At 45.9% G+C, this 24,764-nt stretch overlaps 4 protein-coding genes, 1 non-coding gene and 1 pseudogene across 5 annotated transcripts; 2 read left to right on the top strand and 4 right to left on the bottom strand.

Annotated features, from left to right (window-relative positions):
• Window positions 1-889: 889 nt before the first annotated feature.
• Window positions 890-4,994, bottom strand: LOC100838090 (hexokinase-2). The gene is made up of 9 exons (XM_003567986.4): window positions 4,658-4,994; window positions 3,254-3,404; window positions 2,993-3,175; window positions 2,821-2,895; window positions 2,557-2,712; window positions 2,246-2,344; window positions 2,036-2,166; window positions 1,580-1,661; window positions 890-1,485 (listed from the first exon to the last, which is right to left on the bottom strand). Exons 1-9 carry the CDS (start codon window positions 4,918-4,920, stop codon window positions 1,141-1,143), a joined length of 1,485 nt encoding a protein of 494 aa, XP_003568034.1. The 5' UTR covers window positions 4,921-4,994; the 3' UTR covers window positions 890-1,140.
• A 2,268-nt stretch (window positions 4,995-7,262) lies between these two features.
• Window positions 7,263-8,541, bottom strand: LOC100843039. Its single transcript, XM_010234850.3, has one exon. The coding sequence runs from the start codon at window positions 8,237-8,239 to the stop codon at window positions 7,955-7,957; it is 285 nt and encodes a 94-aa protein (XP_010233152.1). The 5' UTR covers window positions 8,240-8,541; the 3' UTR covers window positions 7,263-7,954.
• Window positions 8,542-8,703: 162 nt separating this feature from the next.
• Window positions 8,704-8,776, bottom strand: TRNAV-UAC. The gene has a single exon. It is a non-coding gene; the product is annotated as a tRNA-Val (tRNA).
• Window positions 8,777-9,103: 327 nt separating this feature from the next.
• Window positions 9,104-12,549, top strand: LOC100837480 (RGG repeats nuclear RNA binding protein A). Its single transcript, XM_003567984.4, has 6 exons — window positions 9,104-9,545; window positions 9,805-10,177; window positions 10,271-10,421; window positions 11,420-11,578; window positions 11,664-11,726; window positions 12,128-12,549. Exons 1-6 carry the CDS (start codon window positions 9,353-9,355, stop codon window positions 12,317-12,319), a joined length of 1,131 nt encoding a protein of 376 aa, XP_003568032.1. The 5' UTR covers window positions 9,104-9,352; the 3' UTR covers window positions 12,320-12,549.
• A 143-nt stretch (window positions 12,550-12,692) lies between these two features.
• LOC100842120 lies at window positions 12,693-20,683 on the top strand (annotated as a pseudogene).
• Window positions 20,684-21,409: 726 nt separating this feature from the next.
• LOC100836948 (probable serine acetyltransferase 5) lies at window positions 21,410-22,740 on the bottom strand. Its single transcript, XM_003567982.4, has one exon. It carries the CDS (start codon window positions 22,655-22,657, stop codon window positions 21,677-21,679), a length of 981 nt encoding a protein of 326 aa, XP_003568030.1. The 5' UTR covers window positions 22,658-22,740; the 3' UTR covers window positions 21,410-21,676.
• Between the last annotated feature and the right edge of the window lie 2,024 nt (window positions 22,741-24,764).

The following is a 24,764-nucleotide window of genomic DNA, read 5'->3' as shown; positions in this document are numbered from 1 at the left end:
GGATCTGGAACCAGTCGAATAAATGGCGGCGGCGGCCCATGGATTTGAGGACGCTGACGAGCGCTTGTAGAGGAGGAAGGGGAGGAGGGACGGACGGCGGAGGCGGGAGGAGCGGCCGGGACCGGCGGTAGGCGCCGGTGAGGAGGAGCAGTGGCGCCGGTGAGAAGGAGCAGCTGCGGTGGCGACGCCCTCCTGTAAAGGAGGAGGAGGAGCCGATTTGCGAGCGGCGGGCTGCTGGCGGCGCAGAAACGGGCCGACGGACAGACGATGGTTGAGATGGAGATTGGAGCGAGAAATCGATGGGGAGGAGCAACGGGAGAGAAGAACGATGCTGCAGCTTCTTTGGGAACGAGGACCGATCCGGCTGGAGGTGGAGAGCGCCCGCTTGTCCGACGCCGTAGGAGTGGGGGCGGGCGACGGAACTGGAGCGGAACTGGCGGCGCTTCGAGGACAGGAGTGCGGGGTTGTGCGGAGGGGAAAAGTATAAGAAAAAAAACGTTTCACGTCTTTTCTTTACGTGCGTCGGACGGGGTGCGTGATTGGTGCCAGGGACGTACGGCAACGGCCAAACCATCACCACCAACTCCAATTTAATACATTGGTATAGATAAGCTTTGGCTCAAGTCAATTCTTCATGTCTGATATCAACATCCAAGCTGCAAAATAAATACACCATGAAAACATATTTCATAATAGATGTATCGAAATTGATTTAGCATTTGTACATGTTATTAATAGTTTTACAATGAACTTGGTCAAATTTATGAAAGTTTGACATGGGACAAAATCTATATTGTGTCTATTCTCTGAAGGTAGTATAGCTTATTTGTACTGCACGTTTTTGAAACTGCCGTACCAGTATTTTAGTTCAGAAGTTGAAACAATTCACTTGAGGTTATAAAATCCATCGCACTTATTTGTGAAGTTTCTGATTGCAGTTGGACAAATTGCACAATACAAGAGAGCCGAAAATTTGGCTGGTGGATGAATCGCTTCCAGCAATTATACAGTTACAGAGCTACCAGTTACTACAGATGCCTCCATGGAAGCACCGGCTAAAACACCAGCACGACGCTGGTGCAAACTCTACATCGCTCCTGAGGCTTCAAAACCTGAGGAACATATCTACCAACTAGGCTACTATTGCTCTTCAGCATCAAGGTACTGAGAATGAGCCGCAGCGAGGAGAGCAGCCCCAATACCTGACCCGTCATTCGCAAGCTTGATCACGACAGAGGACGAAACTTCCTCCCCTAGAATCTCCTGCAGGGTGCTCTCCAGGGACTCGCTGAAGATCGTGTAGTGCTCGTAGAGCCCACCGTCCATGGCAATCACCGTCCTTTGCTTGTCGCTGCTGGGGATATCCCGTCCAAGCTTTTTGAGGATCCCGTGTATCCCTGCAGCAGCGAGACGTGACCCACGCTTTGCAACGATATCGCATACAGCCACAACTAGTCTTCTTGTTTTAAGTGAGGTGTTTTGGATCTGCAAAATGAACCAAGAAATTAGATGTGTTCCTTTAAAACTATTAGAAAAGAAATGTGTGAGACAAGAACCAATAGGGAGAAAAGTCGAGTACCCCTAGGATATCTCTCAGTTGGGCTCCAACTGTTCTGAGATCAGATGATCCGTCATGATGCATCATTGACATATGCGGTGTCCTGGACACATGATCTCAAGCTCTCAGTCTATATAACTAAAGATCCACAAGAAAGTCGTTCGGATGGCAAACATAATTTATCTAGCTTCTTTGAAGACTGAAGCAATGAAGAAAACAATTAAGCAGGTTTTAGACTTATGCTTAACAATGTATTATATGTTACCAATGCATTTCTGCAGGCAGCTTATGAGCGGATAAATGCAAGAATACTAGACCTAACCATTGTAGATTGTTAGTGGTTACAGTTTTAGTTAACCTATCTTTCTAACTATATTCAGCACAGCAAGAAAAACTTACGTATATTTCAATACTTGGTTATGAAGCAGGCAAGACCTATTGATGTAACATGGCAAATGGAGTTGATACTACACTTACGTAAGAATGTATGGAATCTTTAGTTTTGGTGGTATATCATCACCAAAAAGAGAAGCTTCTTGAGTCATCTTTAACAGGATTCTTCTTACAATTTCCCCCAAATACATACCAGAGATCAGCTTCTCATAAATCTAGGAAAATAAGGAAAGCAATAATTAGTTGTTACCGGCAACAAGAGAAGACAACAAGATATATCTCTTAATATGATACCTGTTCTCCAGGATTCAGGCTTTCGGCATCTAATGCTTGATCAAATTCAGTCAAAGGAAGATGGGATGACCTAAAGTTCCCCCATTCCATATTTATTACCTGTGACAAAGAGCTGATGAAATCCTGACAACTATCTCAAGCTTAGGAAGAGACTAAAGCATGTAAAAGTTGCATGACTTTTGATCAGTACAGAGGACATGTTGCTTCTTCTCCAGTTTTTCACTTTCATGTTTTTTGTATTGACGTGACCACAGATATTTTCATGACTGTATACTTTCCATAGTGAATTGGCTAGATGAAATAACACTCACCATATCTCCTGACTTGGGCAGGAGGCCATGCCATTTAGGAATTGCATTGGCACGTTCCACATATGCTGCATTAGTACCTGTACCCAGTATAACAGCAACAACAACATCATTGTCATCATATCTCCCGCCAGCCAATGTCCCTATAGTATCATTTACCTACATAAGAAGAAGGGATGCCAACACTTCAGGTTATAGAAACATAATCTTGATACACAGAATACTTAACAAAAGCTACCCTGCAACTATCAAAGCAAAGAAACTAACCAGTGCTGTGACTTTCATATCGAGACCCTGACGGTCCAGAGCCCTGCTTAATTCAGCCACGACATCCTCGCCTACCTGACAATGGAAAAAAGGCAAGTCTTGTCTACCCAATGTTGAGAGATTATAATCATGTGTGTGATGCATATGAATTAAAACCATAACAAGAACTAACCGTGTCATTAATAGCAAAACCCTTAGTCCACTTGATAAGAGTACCAGATGAAATTGAAGATTGCTTTACTGGAAAAGAGAAAGTAAAACCAAGTTCTCTTTGCCTTCCCTCGGGCAAATGAAAGTCTTCACCCTCTGAGGCAACAAATTTTGCCAAAGCAGCGGCGATAAAGTCAAATAGGTCCTGGAAACAAATTACACAGCACGTGACATACTTATGAATTGATCAGAATGGGTGCAAAAAGACTACAGCAACTCTTACATGTGAATTCCCTGTCATTAAGTTTGTCGGAATTGAAATCTCTTCGCATTCTTGCTTGACAACTCGCCCTTCCTTTCCTCCTAATTGAACACGTAAAACACGGAAATTTGTCCCTCCAAGGTCAAGTGCGTAAAATAGCCCCTTCTCTTGCCTATAAATGAGAGCAAGATATATCAACCCAAAGTAAATTGCATGAAATGGTTTAACAGGTTACAGCTCCGTAATAAGTTCAATCCCAACACATGGCACTTGTTAGTACTCCCTCCGTCCCATATTAAGTGACTTTCTATTACATGTATCTAGACGCTTTTTAGGCATAGATACATCCATATTTAGACAAATTTGAGTCACTTAATATGGGACGGAGGGAATACAAGATATCCCTTACATAGGATTCACCAGCAATAGTTACTCTGACACCCTTTGTATAGTTCAAGGGTGTCCAGAAACGTTTTTTTTTCAAACCATGTAAAAAACACCATAGTTTCCATAACAATTTTAACAAGCTAATCAGCCCAAGTGAACAAGATAATTACGATTGCAGTAGCATCTCAAGCTGCCAGGTTGGACACTTTTGTTCCAACATGTCTTTGGACACCCCTTGTATAGTCTAGAACAAACAAATACTATAATATAAAAAATACATCTGTTTCAGTTCATCGCAATTACATGTTCACATGGAACTCCACGAGGCAACTGAAAAGTGCACTGAAATTGGATTTATACACACAATAGTTGTAAGGTGGTTTACTATGCAAGGAATGTAACAACTAATAACCCGGCTACAGTTTAACACTTTTGAGTTTCAAAACTAAGGAACATTGATCTTCATCTTACAGTAACCAGATGGTGGTCCGACCATTAACCACAGTCTACTGAAGCAAAATCCTCCACGAATCAGCAACTACCAACCTTTTTTCCCCAGCTAGATCAGTAAACCGCATCAGGTAGACGATAAAGTACCAAATTTCCTCAGTTACACAGGTACAACATCTAGACCAAGTCAACAACTACGGCCACGACCTTGATTAAAATGGTCAAATTTATTGACAGTATCTTGCACATATTTCACAAAATCAGAAACCTGCCCCTGCAACCATTTCTGACAGCAGACTGCATTACTTGGGGAGTTGGGGTCACGACAGGTCGACAGCGATCTCGCAACAATGGAACAAACCAGGCACTAGACAGCGACATGGGGGCAAAGAAAACCACCGTCATGTAAAGCAGATCCGTTGGACACTTGGACCGCGCGTTGCGCCCAGCTACCAAACAGCCAGGTCACGAAACGAATCTGGTCGGCAAGGCAATCTAGCATCTACTCCTCCAGTCATCGAAATCACAGCAATGCGAGAGAAGAATGACAAGAAGGAGCAGCGGATTTCGGTTATTTTTTCGCCGTACCCTGACGGGAGGGACTCGACGTGGCTGATGATCATCCCGAGCTTGCTCCCGCCCTCGGAGGCGAGCCCGGCGTGCATCTCCACGGCCACGGCGTCCGCCACCTGGCGCAGCCGCGCGGGGGTCGCCGCGCACCGCTCCTCCAGCTCCCGCAGCACCGCCGCCGCGCGCGCCCACCGCTTCGCCTCGCGAATCTGGCGGCGCACCAGCAGCGCCGCCCCCACGGCCACCGCCGCCGCGACCGCCGCAGCCGCCGCCTTCCTCATCTCGCCAGAAACCGCCCGCCCCGCTCGCTCTTTGTTTTGTTCGCTTCGCCCAGGCCCAGACAGTAGACACGCCCACAGCACAAGGCCTCCGCCCCGCCGTCCGTAAATATGGGCGCAGGACAGGGACCGTTTCGGAATATGTCCTCGGCAGCCTCTTTTATCCGTTTATGGATAGGGGCTGGCTAGTGGACCCGTCTGGTGGTGGGCCCCGGCCACTGGAAGTGGTGGCTGGCAGTGGGGAGTGTTGTTGGGTAACTTTCGCACGTTTGATGAGAGTGTCGTGACGTGGACGGGGGGAGCCACGTGATTTTGTGTTGGCTGCGCGTGGCTCCTTTTGGGAGTTTTTTTTTCTTTAAGCAATTTTTTTGGAGTCAGCATCTGCTCGAAACTCCCAAGGGTATAAAAATTCGACCTACTCCCGTCCTAGCAAGTGCGACAAGTGTCATGCTTCGACCAGTTGTCCATGTTGTCAACGGTTATCTGAGTCAATCTCATAAATCATAGACATTTTGGCGTTGATTTGGGTCGTCGTCTACTTTTCACACTCGTCACGAGGGCTACATAAAACCTTCATTTAAACGAATTTGTAACGGTGGTATAACCTCATGGAGGTAGTTATATGCTACCTCTCCTTGGAAAGTAAAAGGAGGATATGAAATAAAAACTTGCCCCAAGGATGGCTTGGTCTAGGGTCCGTGGTGAACCATAAGTCTTACTAGCTGATGCCTCGCACGTTGTTGCGGAAATTTTTAGTTAACATACATGAGTGAAAATGTATAGGAGAATTGTATGATAGATTGTAGATTCTTCAGTTAGTTGAAATAGCTTGATGAAAAGTAGCATGCATGCATGTGCAAAAAATATGGGTTTTCCACTAAATAGATGTGAACAAACTAATGGTGTGATGATGTGGCATGGTTGCATGTTGAGAGAAATCTAGTAGTGGGTTTCTCCTACTTAGATATAGAAGATTCGTCCGCTCTTTTTCCTTCTAGACCCTTCCTCTTCTTTTTTGTTATTTCTTATTACGCTTGAGCCCATCAAGCAGCTTTACTTTGTTTTAGCCTTATTGACTTGGTGACTTACAGCTTGTTGTCTTGCCTCGTTGGCTTGGCCATATTCTTGTGGCATGTTGATCGCCTTGGCTTTTGACTTGGCCTTTGCTACATAGAATTTGCGGCACGGTTCACAAAGGAGAATTATTATTCGCCAAAGGCAACTATTTGCCTTGATTTATCAGTTTCAAAAGCTCATTGTATTTTAGAAAGATTCATCGGCATAAATGACAGTTTTCCATCTCACTTGATTAGAATTAGTTCGAAAAGTTCAAAAACTGTCGATGGTCGAATTCAGGCTAGAACATTCTCATCGAAGTGAGTTATCTAGATCAGATATAATTAGATATATAGTATTTTCTAGAATTTTTCAAAGAAAATAAAAAAGGCAACTTAGTCGATAGTCGATAGAGACATGCAACTAAATCCGGCTCTTAAAGGCATCTAAATAGCAACTATACTAACAGGATTTGTTTGGAGGAAGTACATGAAAAATGCGGAGTATCAGAAACATAAATTTGTCCGGGAAAGGATCGCGGACACAACAAAAACATATAAAAACTGCCGCAATCCTACACTAAGAGCATCTCCAATGGCATCTCCCAAATCTATCCCAAATGTCCTATTCGAGGGATATGGACATTTTGTTCCCAAAATCATCTCCCAATGGCATCCCATAAACGGACAAAATGCCATATTTGTCCGAACACATCCCCCAAATTTGCTCCAAATTTGGGAGAGGTTTTGGGTGTCCGAACATTGTCCGGTGCTCTCTTTTGTCCGCCCCGGCCCCACAACAAGAGATGGGAAAAGGAGAAGAAAAGGTGAAAAGGAGAGGAGAATAAAAGAAAGAAAAGTTAATTTGGGAGAGGAATTTGGGGGATGTGATTGGATGATGTGGGCGGACATGAGGAGAACACATGTCCACTTGCTCCCCCAAATGACAAAAAAAAAACATTTTAGGACAAAATTTAGGGATCGCATTGGAGTTGCTCTAATGAGTGTCATATAAGAAGTTAGACTATATGTTGAAATTCCTATGGAGTTGAGTCATACAAACCCAACCCAAGGGAATGAGAACTTATCTAGATCAGATATAATTAATTTGCTTCTTTATCTGAAATTCCTATGGTGTTGAGTGATAGGCAGTCAATTTTTTTGCATGGCTAGTTGGATGCACAAACCAAACATCCCCTGACATACGCAGTCTTCAACAAAGCAAGCAGGTTAAAGGAAACATGAGTATACAGCAATGTAGCAAACAACTTGCTAGCAGAAGTTTCTACGTATGAATCTATTAACCCAGATCATGATATTGCCTTCAAAATCTGAACATGACATCCATCCAGCATACAACTTGCTAGGCATGCACCTTTTGACCCAAATCACGAAGAGAAAAAAGAAAGTAACAAAGATTCAAACCCGACATTGATGTTCTCAAGAGTCGTTGTCATGGAAGGAATCGCATGCCCACACCATAACAGACACGAAAAGAGGAAGATAACAGGATTTGTTCATCCTCTTCGTGGATATCGACCGGTTCTGCATAAGCACTCCAACAAAACAATTCTACTGCTACTAAGTCTGCAACAATGTTGCTAAAATCTGGAAACACTCTGCCGACTGATCCTTCAATTGAAATTTTGCAACGCACAACCGTTTATCGAAAACAAGAGCGCTCCATGATCAGTCATCTGAACCATCGTATTTCCAGCCGCTTCATCGCATCATGGCAAGTTGGCAATATGATCAGGGAGATGTAGCGCGGGTGAGACTTCGATGCACTGTAATGCTTTGTGGAGAACCAAAATTGGCATGAAACCCTTTTATTTTATAACAGTAGGTAAATTCCAGTGCAAAATCAGTAGGAAATTTCGGTGGCAAAACATTGCAGGACTCCAGGACGACCTGCTTACAAGGTGTTCGCCGAAATGCCACAGCCCAAGTCAAGGCTCTACGCGCCGCAGCTGCTCGGCGGCTCAGTCCCGGAGCACGACGGCCGGGTCCCTGGACGGGGCGAGGTCGCCGTCGGCGCCGGGGTGATCAGGCTGGCCGGCGGCGGAGGCAGCGGAGGCAGCGGAGGCGTGCGCTGCGGCGGCGGCGGCGGAGGGGGAGGAGTTGTGGGAGTCCATGGCCTCCTGGGCGCGGTCGAGGTAGGGCTTGAATCCGACGCGGTAGGAGAGGTAGCCGAAGGCCGCGGCGCCCAGCACCACGATGCCCGACCGGATCGCGTTCTGCCTCGCCCGGCCGCCGCCGCCTCCCATCGCTGACTCTTGCTTCTCTGTCCCCTTTCTCTCCGAGCGTGTGGTGCGGTTGGTTAAACTGACGTAGTGGCACTGTGGCAGCTCTCGCTTTCTGCCGTTTGTGCCACACACCAAAGGACCAAAATGTTCAGACTTCAGAGTTCGCTCGAAGCTTCCACCTTGACATGCCAGACAGATGAGATGACCAAAGCAGATCGATCGATGAGGCTTTTGGCAGCCAAGAATGGGCAAAAACAGTTCTATCGAAGAAGGATCGAGAAATCCAGGGACTGTTCTTGGCCTCTCGGGAAGGCAACTGATGTGCAGGTGCGAGCAAACAGAAAACGTCAAATCCTATGCAAAACTCCAAAATTTACAATTTGAGATTGCCGTGCCACGGGGGATAAAAATTGATTCAGTGCTCTCTTGAGAGAAAGGGACCTTCCCTAAAAAAAAACATGGTTTGCAAATTTAAAAACAAAAATTGTTGCTGCCCAGGATCGAACTGGAGACCTTCAGTGTGTAAGACTGACGTGATAACCACTACACCACAGCAACTCCTGATGACACAATAAAATGTAAAAGATTTGTAACATCTATAGTGGAGGACACCGTAAGACCGACAGCCGACCCCCCCCGGAGCGATCCAAAGCGCCAGATTCCGATCCCACGGCTCAACACCCGCACGAGCGCAGCGCCCATCCCGTGGACCCTATCCAAGAAACGGAATCCCGTAACTACCCATCAAATCCCCCCGCTAACCTCGCCCCTAAAACGGCTAAACGCCCCGATTAGCGCGAGGGCACAACGGTAATTGGACGACACCGAGAGGATAGGGACTCCGCCGCGCCGCTAGCCTTGGACTAGTAAAGAAGAGTGCGGCTAGGGTTTCATTTTTTTTCCACACACGCTCTCTCTCTCTCTCTCTCCCCATTCGCTTCTTCTCAAACCCTCTAGCCGCCGCCGCCGCCGCTCCGGGCTTAGACCTCGCGCGCCTTGAATCCGGGCTGAGCCATGGGGATGCAGCAATCCGGGAGGAGAGAGTCGTAGCGAGAAAGGGTTAGTTCCCCAGTCCCCCAACACACCACATACACAGCCCGCGAACCTTTTTGAGCGCCGCCGTCCGCCGTCGCCATGGCGACCCTGAACCCCTTTGACCTCCTCGGCGGCGACGACAACGACGACCCCGCGCAGCTCCTGGCCAAGGCCGCGGTCGCGGCGCAGAAGGCTGAGGCGAAAAAGCCGGCGGCCGCCGCCGCTGGGAAGGGCGCGCAGCAGACGGCCGCCGCCAAGCTCCCCACCAAGCCGGCTCCACCTTCGCAGGCTGGTAAGTTCAGGGTTCGGATTGAGTTGCGAATTTGCGTTGATGCCGGATCTGGGGTTTAGGGGGATTTCTCTCCGGAAAGAGTGGTCTTCTGTCAACGACTATAGTATAGTTTAGTGATTAGTACTATCTGAAACGAAAAAAAAGTCATGGTAAGGAAGAACGACTGTGAAGTTCAGGTTTTTAATTATATAGTGCAGACATTTCTGCCATTAGAAATACTGTTTTCAAGGTTTAACCCCTCTTGCTGTAAATGTTTCAGTCATGGAGTCTCGCGGTGGTGGTGCACCCTCACGAGGAGGATTTGGTCGCGGTGAACGTGGCTTCAACAGAGGCGGGCGAGGGTATGGTCAGAACCGCGACTTCGGCAGTGAAGACACGAATGGCTACAGGGGAGGATATGGTGCCAGAGCTGGAGGTGAAGAAGGCGCCCAGGACAGAGAGAGGGGCCCTCGGCCACCCTACCAGGGAGGCCGTCGAGGTGGGTTCCGCGATGGTGAGTTTGGTGATGATTCTGAGAGGCCACCCCGAAGGAACCATGAGCGCCATAGCGGTACAGGCCGCGGGTATGAGATGAAGCGTGAGGGTGCTGGCCGTGGGAACTGGGGAACTACCTCTGACGAATTTCTTGCCCAGTGAGATATCTGCTCTAAAGCTCTATGTTGTTAGCTGTCTATATGCAGACTGGTGAAATGAGAGGTGATTTGTGTTCTTGTTTTGGTGACCAGGGAAACAGGGGAGACCCTGAAGCTGGATGAGAAGACCCCTATTCCTGAGAAGCAGGGTGCACTATTAACGGAGGATGCACCGCAGGCCGAGGAGAGCAAGGTCAGCAAAGAGGCCACTGTCAACGAGGAAGAAGAAAAGGAAGAAGATAAGGTATACTTATTGCTGCAGTGCACTATTAACGGTGATTTTTGTGGAAGTTATCCGTTTATAGCTATATATCCAAGGCAAAATCATATGCATCTACATTAACCTGTTTCGTTTGCTACTTTTATCTCATGGTTTAGTAGTCAAACATTCTGGTTGTTTATTTAGTTTGCTCCAAGTTCTACTTTATGTTATTAGTCTGTTTCTACATTGTTGTTGAGTGATGTTCTTCTGACTTCACACGAGCTATTGCGTCTTGCGTGTCTTGGGAGCTGGGAATGTTAGAAGATAACTTTATGCTCTTGCTGTCTTCTGTAAAACAGTGGGTTTTGGCTATGCTTTTATTTGAATATTTGATTACTGCAATCCCAAGTGAATGTATATCCGATTAATTTGTTTTGGATGCACAACTGCCTCAAAGCGCTCATTTGCTGTTATTAGTTGCATAGTATGTTGTTAAAGGACTGGATGAAAAGCGATCCTTTTTGCTCTGCCACCCTTTCTGTTTGCGTACGATTTATGTATTGGGAGGAGTCACTGATTTCTAGACCTTGCTTTGATATCCATATGAACTGTCAGATAATTAGTGGTCACTGCAGCTTGTCATTTGGTCATGATATGCAATACCATCCTCCTAAATCGAAATTTATGTTGGTTGTTGTTATTTTTTCTGTTTCTGTTCCTGATGGCCAAGTAATTGTTATATACATCTAATTTTTAGGCAACATATGCACTCTAGTTCTTGTCAGCTTCTTGCAGGCACACTGTCTATGCAACCACTTTACAATATAGTACACATGCACTCTAGTTCTTGTCATCTGCTTGCGGGCACGCTGTCTATGCAACCACTTTACAATGTATTTAAACGTTTATATGTTCTATTATGGCAGATATATCTGTTGCCATTGTATCTATGCCTCTCCTTGTATTTATAACTGGGGAAGTGTATTTCTGTGTCGGCTGGAATCAGAGAAATAAAATATCTGACGATCTTATGATCATAGGAGATGACCCTTGAGGAATTTGAGAAAGTATTGGAGGAGAAGCGGAAAGCGCTTCTTGCTTTGAAGTCTGAAGAGAGGAAGGTTGAAATTGATAAGGACCTGCAGGCTATGCAACAACTTTCCACCAAGAAAGGAAATGATGAGGTTTTCATCAAACTGGTGTGTACCCTATTATGCCTTGTACTTCCAATCTGCCTTAGCTCGCCTGTTATCTGTGGTTGATTTTTGTCCTCGTTTTTCGTAGGGTTCTGATAAGGATGCTCTGAAGAAGAAAGAAAATGCTGAACGTGATGAGCGTGCTAAGAAGGTACTTCATATCTTGCAATCATTTTTTATATTTCTACTTGCTGAAAGCCTGAAATGGAAAACAGTGTTATCACTCGTTAATCAGCAAACCCAATTTAGGTCTTTCTGGAACATGATAGTTGCTCTTTTTATGCCTGTTTTGGATTCATTTGTCATACCTCGGCCCTGCTGATAAACCTGCAATTGCCATTCATACTTGTGGGTGCATGCAGTTTTATATTGACACCTGGGACTTGTGTACTACTCCCTCCGTCCCATATTAACTGTCTTTCTGTTACATATATCTAGACGCTTTCTAGGCATAGATACATCCATATTTGGCCAAATTTGAGTCACTTAATATGGGACGGAGGGAGTACATAACTATTGCTGATTGGGGATTGTTCTATCTTGTTTTTTCAGTCTGTGAGCATCAATGAGTTCTTGAAGCCTGCTGAAGGAGAAAGGTTCTATGGTGGCAGAGGCCGTGGCAGGGGACGTGGCGGTGACCGTGGAGGCTTCAGGGGTGGAGCTGGTGGTGGTGGTTATCGTGGCCCACCTGCTGCTCCAGCAATTCAAGACCAGAACCAGTTCCCAACTCTTGGTGGGAAGTGAAAAAAAAATCTGCATGTACCATCTCAATTCTAAAGTATCTTTACGATTTCGTCTACTGGCAACTTTAATTTTGTTCTCCCATATAATTTCAGTCGTACTTCTATTCAAGACAAATAATTGTGCTGTATCTGGATTATTCACCCCTTGTGTCAGTCGACTTTGTAAATCCGAGTTGTTCGTCACTTGTGAGAATTTTGTAGTGCTATTTTCTTTACCCTCCACATCACTAATTCTGCGTGTTTAGTCCTCGAGCTATGATTGTATTTCGTTGTGGATCTGGATGCTGTGGTAACTGTCACGTGTCTGTCAGATAGTGCACTGGAAACAGGTGCATTGCAGCCTTGCAACCTTGGTTAGTCCTTGCGATGGTGTGCTATGACTTTTTTTTGTGGATCTGGATGCTGTGGTAATTGGCAAGTGTCTGGCAGATGGTGCACTGGAAACGGGTGCATTGGGCAGCCTTGCAACCTTGGTTTTCCCCTGATGTATGAACAGTTCGCGCAGCATATAATTACGATAGCCAAAGCATGTTTGTGGGATTGACCGAACGATGCCGGGCGCAGCAAACACGGATAGCAATTGCTGCTTTAGCAACTGGAGAGAACAATGGCAAACGAATTCCAAGACAGGGTAAAGAAGTGTAACTATCTGACAGCAATTTTCCTTGAAAAAAGGCTCCAGATCGTCACCATCATGCAACTGGCCAGAGTCTCAATCATTCCCCTTTGTGGAATCGTGGGTCGGTCAAATGAAGACCGGAAAAACGCCACCTTCAGAAATCCATACCAGAATGGCCTTCTCAGGCTCGTGGCTGACAGTTCAAAGCCATCGAGTCAAGCAACTGCGCCGTGCCCAACTCTTTTGAGCTCAGAGAGGCCCGGGAGGGGATCAGTTCATTCACACCATAACAATGGAGGCACTCATCTCTGCCGTTCTCGGCGATCTTCTCGGCAAAGCCATATCCTTCGTGGTCGACAAGTGCCGTGAGCAGGCAGCCACTGCTGAGGGGGATCCACAGAGGCTCCAGCTGCTGCTTATGAGGACCCGCACCATCGTCGAGGAAGCTGAAGGCCGGAGCGTCACGAATCAAGGGATGATCCATCAGGTTGGCGCGATGAGGGAGCGGATGTACAGAGGGTACTACCTTCTCGACTTCTTCCGGTGCAAAGGGGAGAAAGCCGGGGGCGACGACGAGGTGAGTCGCTGCTTGTTTGCTCCATCTGAATTCAATCCAGCCAAGCGTCTTCGCCGCGTTTGTAGCAGCAACCCAATTGGAAGCATAGTAGTCTGTAGAGAAAGCAGCAAGGAGTTGAAGAATGCTATTCTTGACATAGAGAACATGGTTACTGATATGAAGGAGTTTGCTATATTTCTGATGAGCTATCCTCGGATGTACCGCCAACCAAACAATTCATATTTGTTCTTAGGGAAGTGCATGTTCGGCCGGCATATGGAGAAGGAACAAACCATCAGCTTCTTGCTACAAGCTGAGCCTCTAGGGAGTGGAAACTTAGGTGTCCTTCCAATCGTTGGTCCTGCATTTATCGGGAAGAGCACTCTTGTGGAGCACGTTTGCTACGATGAGCGGGTGCACAATCACTTCTCCTTGATCTTGCTCTATCACGGCAACAACCTTAAAGATGAAACAGGGGCAACTTTCCGAGATAATTGTGTGATCAAGCATCAAAACACTGCCTCGGATGAAGAAAGATTGTTGGTTATCATTTAGCTGCTAGGGGATGTGGACCAAGGGGCATGGAAGAGGCTGCTGCACTCTTCTGAAGGATTCATGACATGTGGGAGCAAAGTCATAATCACCAGTCGATCAGAGAAGGTGGTCAGTCTTGGAACAACAGAAGCCGTCAGGCTAAAATGCTTGTCGAAAGAAGCCTTCTGGTATTTCTTCAAGACAATTGTGTTCGGGAGCACGGACCCGGATGAGCACCCGAAGCTAACATCCATAGCCATGGAGCTAGCCCTCGATATGCCCAGATCTTTCATGTGCGCATACGTCGTTGCCGCCTTACTAAGAGCAGCAAATCTCAGCGTTCGGTCATGGTGCAAGGTTCACACACATTTCAGGGAGTACATCCGGAAGAACACCTTGTTGTTCGGTGAATTTCCCGAGGATGACCAGCCTCGACATATTTGGAGCATGGAGGAAACACAACAAGGTTCTGAGAATCTTGAGTTCTTTTTGCTTGGTGATAGCTACCAGAAGGGGCCTGCTGCTCACAGCGAGGTTCCACAGATAACAGTGGTAGACCTTGTATGCGGGACAAGGAGCGTTAGACCCCGGGGCAGATTCGAGGTCTTGTTCTGGAGATCGTGCATACCACCATACTACAGCTACGCGTCTGCTTGTGAGTTTGTGCGGCACAAGAACACTGCCACGGCATAGAGGAACAAGCTAGATGAAGAGCTTTTTTGCAAACGATGGTGACATATTGCTTTGATTTGCTGGTGGTCCTTTTCTTGTCTACTGATCATCATCATATCATTGCTAGATTTTCAGATTGGTAGACGAGTTGGGATTCCTTGTTTGCTGGTCTAAATGTTGGTGCTTGCTTGATTCGAGCTGATCTGATTCTTGACTGATCGATCTTCAATAGATTATATTGTAGTAACTAATTAGTACCCAGTAGCTCACCGTGATGCATGTAGGGGCTTCTTCTATACCGAATCTGATGTAACCACTTGTATATTATGAACAAGCCTTGGAACATAATCTAGTTACTATTTCTGAAGACTCTGTTTTCACTTACTGGATAAAATAAGGCACCAAGCTGATGATTTATTGTCAAAGTGTTAAAATGTACTCCCTCCGTTTCATAATTTTTGTCTCAAATTTGTCTGAAAATGGATGTATCTATTCTTAAAAACGGTCTAGATACATGTAATATTTCGACGAGAATTATGAAACGGAGAGAGTAGATGGAAAATCTAGTTGTCGTCAGTGCCGTCGCTGTGGCGGTGAAAACCCACGCGGTCCCGATTGCGACTTTTGTCGTTGGATTTGATCGACGCCGGGTCAACCTCTGAACTGCCGGGACTGCTGTTCCCCCAAGACCAAGATAATCCACACCAGCACGGCAACACCAGGTCCATATCTGAGGCCTCCACAGTTGTTAACAGTGTCTTATAGTAGAAGAAAACCAGCAGTTGTGTCCCTAGTCCGGTTTTAGTTCAGGCGACCTTGCATGCCAAGATCTGTAGTACCACGAGTGCAAATCCACAAGGAACCAACAGCAGAAACTGAAAGAACACGGTGAGCAGGCAGATGCGCAGGGGAGAATAATGTGAACCGGATGTTAAACCGTCAGGTTATCCATGTTGTCATGTGGGGGCTTCTACCCTATTTGATGTAATCACTTGTATACTATTCCCTCCATTTCACAAAGGTTGGCGTATTTTGTTTCGTTAAGACAAGGCTTTGACCAATGAAAACTCTATTGATATGTATTTTTTCATGCATGAAATTTATATCAATGGATTCGTCTTTAAAAGTTCTTACTAATGATCATGGTTTCATATCATATAACTTACATATTAATAGAGTAATTCTTAATCAAAGTCTCGTCTTAACGAAACGAAATACGCCAACCTTTGTGAAATGTAGGGAGTATAAAGTATAAACAAGCCTTGATCAAACCAACTCTAGTTGCTTTTTCTGCAATCTTTTTATTTTCACTATCTCCCATGGATTGACATCCGGTGGTGAAAAACCACCCGACGCCGACGTTTGACTTTGATGTTGGATTTTATTGACGCCGGGTCAACCTCAAAAGCTCCACGGTACTGAAATTTCTAGTATTTTGTGGAAGAAAACAACATTTAGTCCTTGGTCTAGGAAAAATTTATTGAAGCTTTCAGCTGAATGTTCAAAGTCATAAGTTAGAAATTTCGTAACCTTAGAGCTCAGACCGCCATCTAGCTAGTGAGAGACTGGGAGGAGTTCACAATGGAGGCGCTCTTCTCTGCAGTTCTCAGTGATCTTGTTGGCAGAGCCACATCGTTTGTAATCGAGAAATGCCGCGAGAAGGCAACACCTGAGGAGGATCTACAGAGGCTGCGACAGCTGGTTCTGAGGATCCGTGCCATCATCGACGAGGCTGAGGGGCGGAGTGTCGGTAACCGGGGGATGATCCATCAGGTTAGTGCAATGAGAAATCAGATGTTCAGAGGGTACTACCTTCTCGACGCCTTCAAGTGCAGAGAGAAGAAGGGTGAGGAGGTGAGTCTCTGCTCGTTTGCTCCGTCAGAATTCAACCCGGCTAAGCGCTTTCGCCGCCTTTCTAGCAACACTACTCAGATTGAGAGCAGGGTAATTGGTGGAGAAAGAAACAAGGAGTTGAAACGTGCCATTCTTGGACTAGAAAGCATGATTGCTGATACGAAGGAGTTCGCTATCTTTCTGACGAGCTACCCTCGCATGTACCGCCAACCTTACAGCGCTTATTTATTCTTGAACTGCATGTTCGGCCGGCACAAGGAGAGGGAAGAAACCATAAGCTTCTTGCTACAAGGTGAGCCTCAAGGGAGTGGAAATTTGGGTGTCCTTCCAATCGTCGGTCCTGCACTTATCGGAAAGAGCACACTCGTGGAGCATGTTTGCGATGATGAGAGGGTGCGTAATCACTTCTCCTTGATCTTGTTCTGTAGCGGAAAAGACCTTAAAGAGGAAACAACGACAACTTTTAGAGATGATTGTGTGATCAAGCATCAAAATACTGCATCGGATGAAGAGAGGTCATTGGTTATCATTGAGCTCTTGGGCGATGTGGACCAAGGGGCATGGAAGAGGCTGCTGCACTCTTCTGAAGGATTCATGACATGTGGGAGCAAAGTCATAATCACCAGTCGATCAGAGAAGGTGGTCAGTCTTGGAACAACAGAAGCCGTCAGGCTAAAATGCTTGTCGAAAGAAGCCTTCTGGTATTTCTTCAAGACAATTGTGTTCGGGAGCACGGACCCGGATGAGCACCCGAAGCTAACATCCATAGCTATGGATCTAGCCCGTGATATGCACGGATCTTTCATGTGCGCACACTCTCTCGCTGCATTACTGAGAACAGATCTCGATGCTCGGCTCTGGTGCAGGATTCTCAGTCACCATAGGGAGTTCTTGCGGAAGAACACCTTGTTGTTTGGTGAATATCCTGAGGGGCAGAAGCCTCGGTATATCTGCAGGTTGGCCGATACACAGCGAGATTCCAAGGATCGTAAGTACTTTCTACTAGATGATAGCTACCAGAAGGGGCCTGTTGCTCATGGCGAGGTTCCGGGGATAGCCTTGGTAGATCTTGTATCCGGGACCGGAGGCGCTGTACCACCTGGCAGATTTGCGATCTTCTTCTGGAGATCTCTCATTCCACCGTACTACAGCTATAGACATACTTGTGCGCTCGTGCAGCACAAGAACACCACGGTACAGAGGAAGAAGGGAACCAGATTACACAGGAGGATCTAAGGCACTGAACCCATTGAAAGATTTGAATTGATCTTGCAATTCAATTCTTGACTGACCTTATGTAGTTGGTATCCTGCAGTCCAGAAGCTCATCAAGTAGGAATCCCTTTTTGCTGATTGTGTTGTACTTGTAACCACTGGCATACTCTTCATATCAACAAACGAACCTCGGAATAAAATCAACTTGATCTTCCTGCAGAATATCTTCGCTGATGTGGTATTTTAGTCCGTGTGTTCAATCGACTGCCTTGTTCTAGATCTTGTTTGTACAATTTGAAGGATTGCAATTTTTTGTACAAATTGGTTTTCTTTTGATCTCAAACCCATTCCATAGTCCTGAAACAATATGAGCAATGTCAGAGAGTTGGTGATTTCGGTTTTCAGTTGTGGCACCTTAGATACTTGGACATCTATTAAATTAAACAGAATAATTGTAGTTGATAAGAACATGATCCAACTAATTTGGTACATGACGTCAAGTAAGTAGCAACTACCTGTGAATTATTACACGCCTTCGTGAGCTTCACTGTGAATTATTAGTTAAGACCTCTAATACAAGTGGCATTTAGTCTTGATACCATGTAAAATGATGAAATTAGGCCTGAAAACATAGGTGGCATTTAGTATGTGACATCTCATGATATAAATATATAACATGTCCATGAAGCTTGATTAATCCATCAACTATGTTCTAATCAAAGCACATGATTAATCCAGCAAATGATAAAAATACAACTATGTCTATATAGATGCAAAAAAATGTTCATCCGTCGATCATCGGTTATTACTTATCAGTATATCTGAGAATGGCCACTGAGCTGAAGAAGCAATTGATCAACACACTACGTCACAGTTCATGTTCATCGACAAGAGGACAAAACCAAAAATACTAGTACATCATGCGTAGTGATACAGAGGAATATACCTCAGGTGACTAGTACCATAGTGCAACGGGCAGAGTTTGGGTCAATGAAGACTGAGAAAAAGGCAATTTCCAGGAAGTTCATAGCACAATTGCTTTCTGAAGCATTTAGCTGACCGTTCAAAGTCACCAAGTCAAGCAACAGCCCAAGTATTTTGAGCTCAGACCACCATCTAGAGAGAGGCAGCCACATTTGTTCACACCATCACAATGGAGGCGCTCATCTCCGCAATTCTCGGCGACCTTGTTGGTAGAGCCATATCCTTTGTGATCAAGAAGCGCTGCGAGCAAGCAGCTGAGGACGGGGATTTGCAGAGGCTGCAACGGCTGCTTAAGAGGATCCACATCGTCGTTGAGGAGGCCGAGGGCCGGAACGTCACAAACCGAGAAATGGTCCGTCAGGTTAACATAATGAGAGAGCAGATGTTCAGAGGATACTACCTTCTCGATGAGTTCAAGTGCAGAGAGAAGAAAGCCAAGGAGGATGAGGAGGTGAGTAGCTACTCGTTTGCTCCATCTGAATTCAACCCGGCTAAGCGCTTTCGCCGCCTCTCTAGCAACACTACTCAGGTTGAGAGCATGGTACTTGGTGGAGGAAGCAGCAAGGAGTTGAAGCAGGCTGTTCTTGGCCTAGAAAACATGGTTGCTGTTATGAAGGAGTTTGCAATATTTCTGATGAGTTACCCTCGGATGTACTGCCAACCTCGCAGCACATATTTGTTCTTGGACAAGTGTATGTTCGGCCGGCATCTGGAGAAGGAACAAACGATCAGCTTCTTGCTGCAAGCTGAATCATTAGGGAGTGGAAATTTAGGTGTCCTTCCGATTATCGGTCCCACACTTATCGGGAAGAGCACTCTTGTGGAGCATGTTTGCAATGATGATCGGGTGCGCAATCACTTCTCCTTGATCTTGCTGTATAGCGGAAATGACCTTAAACATGAAACATTAACAACTTTTAGAGATAACTGTGTGATCAAGCATCAAAATATTGCCTCGGATGAAGAAAGGTCATTGGTCGTCATTGAACTCTTAGGGGATGTGGACAAAGGGGCATGGAAAGCCTGCTGCAATCTTATGAAAGATGCATGACACATGGGAGCAAAATCATAATCACTAGCCAGTCAGAGAAGGTGGTCAGTCTTGGAACAACGGAAGCTGTCTGGCTAAAATGTTTGCCGAGAGAAGCTTACTGGTATTTCTTCAAGACGCTCGTGTTTAGGAGCACGGATCCAGAGGAGCACCCGAAGCTAACATCCATTGCCATGGAACTCGCCCTCGAGTGCCGCGGATCTTTCATATGTGCATACATTGGTGCCAGTTTGCTGAGAGCAAATCTCAGCACTCATTTCTGGCTCATGGTTCTCAAGCATGCCAAGAAGTACATGCAAAAGAACCTCATACTGTTTGGTGAATATCCTGACGATCTCAAGTTGGGAAACCAGCCTCGGTATAATTGGATCTTGGCTGACATGCCTGGCAAGTTATTTCTACAACATAAATGTGACCAAAAAGGGCCTGCTGCTCATGGTGATGTTCCGATGATAACAGTGGAAGATCTTCTATATGGGAGGGCTAGACCACAGGGCAAGGTTGATGTCTTGGCTTGGAGATCTCTTATACCACCATACTACAGCTACGTATCTGCTTGCGAGTGCGTAACCAAGTGTTCTTCTGCATAGAGGAAGAAGCTAGAAAAGCGCTCTTTGGTATGCACTGTGGTGATTGCTTTAGTTTCTGCTGGTCTAAACACTGGTTCTTCGTTTATTTCTGGTATGTATGTTGGTGCTAGAATATTTTAGTTGCTCCGGTAATTCCGATTGATCTTATATGGATTATGGAGTATTTTGTAATTGATGCCCGATAGTCCAGTAGCTAGGGCTCCTTAATTACTGGCTGTGCGGAAATCACTTGTGTAATCTTCATGTCAACAAATAGGCCCTGGAATAAAATCTAGTTGATCTTCCTGCAAATTATCTTTTTGGTCCATGCCACCAAGAGATCACTGGACTGCCTGGTCCTAGATTGTCTTTGTAAGATTTGAAGGATGTCATTTTTAGTAAAGAAAAAAACTGGTTTACTTTTTATCTCAAACCACCGTGCCTTGACTGCCTTCAGAATAACGCAGTCTACAGCGTCAAGCACATTCTGCAGCCATGTATCAATATGAGTAGTGACAGAGTTGCAAGGCTCGATTGCTCATTGGTGATTTAATTGCAGCACCTTGGACACTTCAAAATTCTAATACTTGGACATCTATCGAAGCACAGAAAATACATGAGTGTGATCCAACCAAATTTGTAAAGACTACACTTCAAGCGAGTAGCAAGTAATTGTTGCATATAGAAATAACACACGGAGCTCAATAATCTTGAAACTATGAAACCATGTCCCAGAAGAAGAATAGTTTATTTTCACAATCTTTGTGAAGAGACATTGGCAAGGTGAAGAGGTTCAGAAAAACAAGATGTTAGAGTGTGACATTTATCAATCCTTTTGAGAACTTCAGTGTGAATTATTAGCTAAGAGCTCTAATACAGATGGCATTTAGTCTTTGATGCCACCAAAATTGATGAAATTGGGGCCTGAAAACATGTGTCGCATTTTAGTACGTGACATCTCATGATCTACTATGTCCTTGAAGCTTGATTAACCCATGACCTATGTTCTAATACACGTATGATTAATCCAGCAAACGATAAAAGAACATATCCACTATAGATATACAAATTTATTCATCCATCAATCATTGATTATCAGTATCCGAGCATGACCACTCAGCTGAAGAAACAATTGGTCAAACACACTGCAGCACAGTTCATGCTCATCGACATGCAAACAAAACGAACAGAACTACTCTCTCCGACCCATATTACTTGTCTCAGATTTAGGTGACAAGAGGAGGGAGTAGTACATCACGACTACTGGTACAAAGGATGAGTAATACACCTTTGGAAATGGCTCCCTCAGATCGTGTAGTCGGACCACTGGCGTATGAAGGAGGTGTGATCCATGGACTCTCCGGGCATGGCCTCGTCCTTCTCGCCCTCACCCTTCCTCCGTCCGATCAGCCTGGCAGGGTTCCCCACCGCCGTGCTCCTCGCTGGCACATCTATCAGCACCACGGACCCGGCCCCAATCTTGGCCCCGGCACCAATCATCACGTTGCCGAGAATGGTCGCGCCGGCGCCAATCAGCACCCCGTCCCCAATCTTGGGGTGCCGGTCACCCACCATCTTCCCGGTCCCGCCCAACGTGACATGGTGGAGGATGGAGACGTTGTCGCCGACGACGGCCGTCTCGCCGATGACGACGCCAGTGGCGTGGTCGAGCAGGATGGCCTTGCCGACGACAGCCGCCGGGTGGATGTCGACGGCGAAGACATCGGCGACGCGGGACTGGAGCGCGAGCGCGAGCGGGCGGCGGTTCTGCGCCCAGAGCACGTGCGCGACGCGGTGCGCCTGGATGGCGAGGAAGCCCTTGAAGTTGAGGAGGCAGTGGGAGAAGCCGACGCAGGCGGGGTCCCGGGCGCGGGCCGCGAGGAGGTCGGCGACGACGGCGGCGCGGAGGGAGGGGTGGGCGGTGAGGGAGGCGAGGAAGAGGTCGTAGAGGAGCGTGGAGAGGAGCGTGGAGGAGCAGAGCTTGTTGGCGAGGTGGAAGGAGAGGGAGCGTGGCAGGGACGGGTGGGAGAGCACGGTGGCGTAGAGGAAGGACGCCAGCGCCGGCTCCGCGTCCGCGTCGCGCCGGGCCTCCGCCTTGATCTGCGTCCACACCCAGGTCTCGTCGTCCTCCGACTCCGGCGGCGGGAACGCCGGCACCACCTCCGCCGGGAGCGGGTGGGGCGCGGATGGGGATGAGCGGTGGTTGGAGTGGCTCGCGCTGCCGCTGCCGGCGCCGGCGTCGCCGTTGGGCTCGTGCGCCTGCGGCTGCGGATGGCCGGCCGGCATCGGATTGGGGAATCGTGGACACAAGAGACAGGACAGGACAGGGAACCGTAGGTCCGGCCGTAGCTTTACCTTGAGGTGAGAATGGGCTTCCAAAGTATACTGGGCAGTACTTTGTATTTTTAGTTTATAAACAAAAAACTACTCCTATTTTAAGCAAACTTTAGTATAATGCAAAGGATGAGAATATATACCTTACTTACGTGGATTGGGCAATTGATAATCACTCTCTAAAGACAGTGCTGTTGTTCTCGATAACAATAGGGTATAAAAGTAAGACGTGTACGCCGGTCTTATAGCGAAGGCCGTCGACACTTGGACAAATTGACACGTCGATATTTTTTGAAAAGGTTCGGTCGATAATACGGGTAGCCAAAGTGTTTCGGATCGATCGAGACTCCCGAATCATTTAGCGAGAGGTCGAAAGGGACCACCCCGTATTTGGGCCGAACGAGGCTTCCCAAATAGCTGGGTCGAGATATCCTTAGAACTCTAACCCGATTCCCTCTCCCTCGGGCTCGGGCCGAATGAGACTTCCCGAGATCCCGAAACTAGAGCTACTCTCAAAGAAGCTCTCTAGCCCTCTCTCCTTGAGTTTATTTGAGTGAGAGTGAATGGTACAGGCCCCCATGGGGGGTATTTATAGCCTAAGGGTCCATGACAAAATACCATGGCTATCCTTGGGGGAGAAAAAAAAGTGGGGGCAAATTGATAAAAGTAGCTTCTTGGTCCATAACTTTTGTGTGAATCATGTGGGAAAAGTGGGGCTTGGTCCATGGTCCACCATGGACTAAGGGCCCCCTCCTCACACCTTTCTTGCCCACTACTCTAACTCATTTGACCCTTTGACCATGGCATAAGAGGCTTGACTTGTTGACTTGTCTTCATTTGCCACGTAGGATTGACCGCGCCACGTGGGCGTCTTGACTCGTGCTTGAGAAATTTTGATTCGGTCGTCGCCACATAGGATTTACGGCCCGGCCCATATAAGGGTTTTATTTTACTACAACAGATAGAATAATCTGTTTTCAATATTCTTTTGAAAAGAATACATAAATATACGGCTACACTATGGAGAGGCATCCCACCTCTCAGACCTCAGCCATCAAATGCTAATATTTTAGATCATAGAAATTGTCAATTTTATTTGTATTTTTATTTTATATATACAAACAAAAGCTATTTTAAGTCAATTTTTGTAAATGCAAAGGATGAGAATATATACCTTGATGGGACCGCTATCCTCCTTAATAGCAAATAACTACTCCCTCTGATACTAAATTCTTGGCTCAAATTTGCGCAAATATGGATGTATCTATTCTTAAAAAACGTCTAGATACATGTAATATTTCAACAACAATTTAGGATCGGAGGGAGTATCTTTCCGTCTATTGAGCAATTAATAATCATTTATAAAGATAGAATAATCTGTTTGGATATTCTTGTAGAAAGAAGGCGAATTATCCAGTGAAAAACCCTCATTCGGTGCAAACCGTGCAAACTCCATAAAAACCATGCTTAGAAGTTTCAAAAAAATTCTAAAAAAATACCATATGTTGGGACTGTGATGTTCTACAAACCTGCAAAATTTCAAGTTCAAAATCAAAAGCATTTGGGAGAAATTAAAAAGAGAAATTTACAATGAATAGTGTCAAACACTGAAAAACCAGTATTCATGCAGAATTTGTCTTTTTCGCTGCTACCAAACGAAATTGAATTTGGACTTGAAGTTTTACACATATATAAAACATCACTTTTCTAACAGATGTGATTTTTTTTAGAATTTTTTAAACTTTTTTCGATGAAGTTTTCACAATTTGCACCGTAGAGGTGGTTTTCACCGGATACTTCACCTAGAAAGAATACATAAATATACGGCTACACTATGGAGACGCATTCCACCTCTTAGATGCCAGCCATCAAATGCTATGTCTAAAGGCAAGACATGGGTCCCAGCTTAGAGAAATATTTGTATCCAAAACCTGTGGATACTCTAGCAAAAAAGAAATATCAGTAACAAGACATCATTTTAGGGCGGCATATCTGGTGAAAACCTTCATTCGGTGCAAACCGTGCAAACTTCAAAACCATGTTTAAAAGTTTCAAAAAA

Source organism: Brachypodium distachyon, chromosome 2 (assembly GCF_000005505.3).
Source record: "Brachypodium distachyon strain Bd21 chromosome 2, Brachypodium_distachyon_v3.0, whole genome shotgun sequence".
In the NCBI taxonomy this organism is placed as follows: Eukaryota; Viridiplantae; Streptophyta; class Magnoliopsida; order Poales; family Poaceae; genus Brachypodium; species Brachypodium distachyon.
Note: the sequence above shows the minus strand (reverse complement) of the source record. Positions and strands in the feature narration are given on the sequence as shown.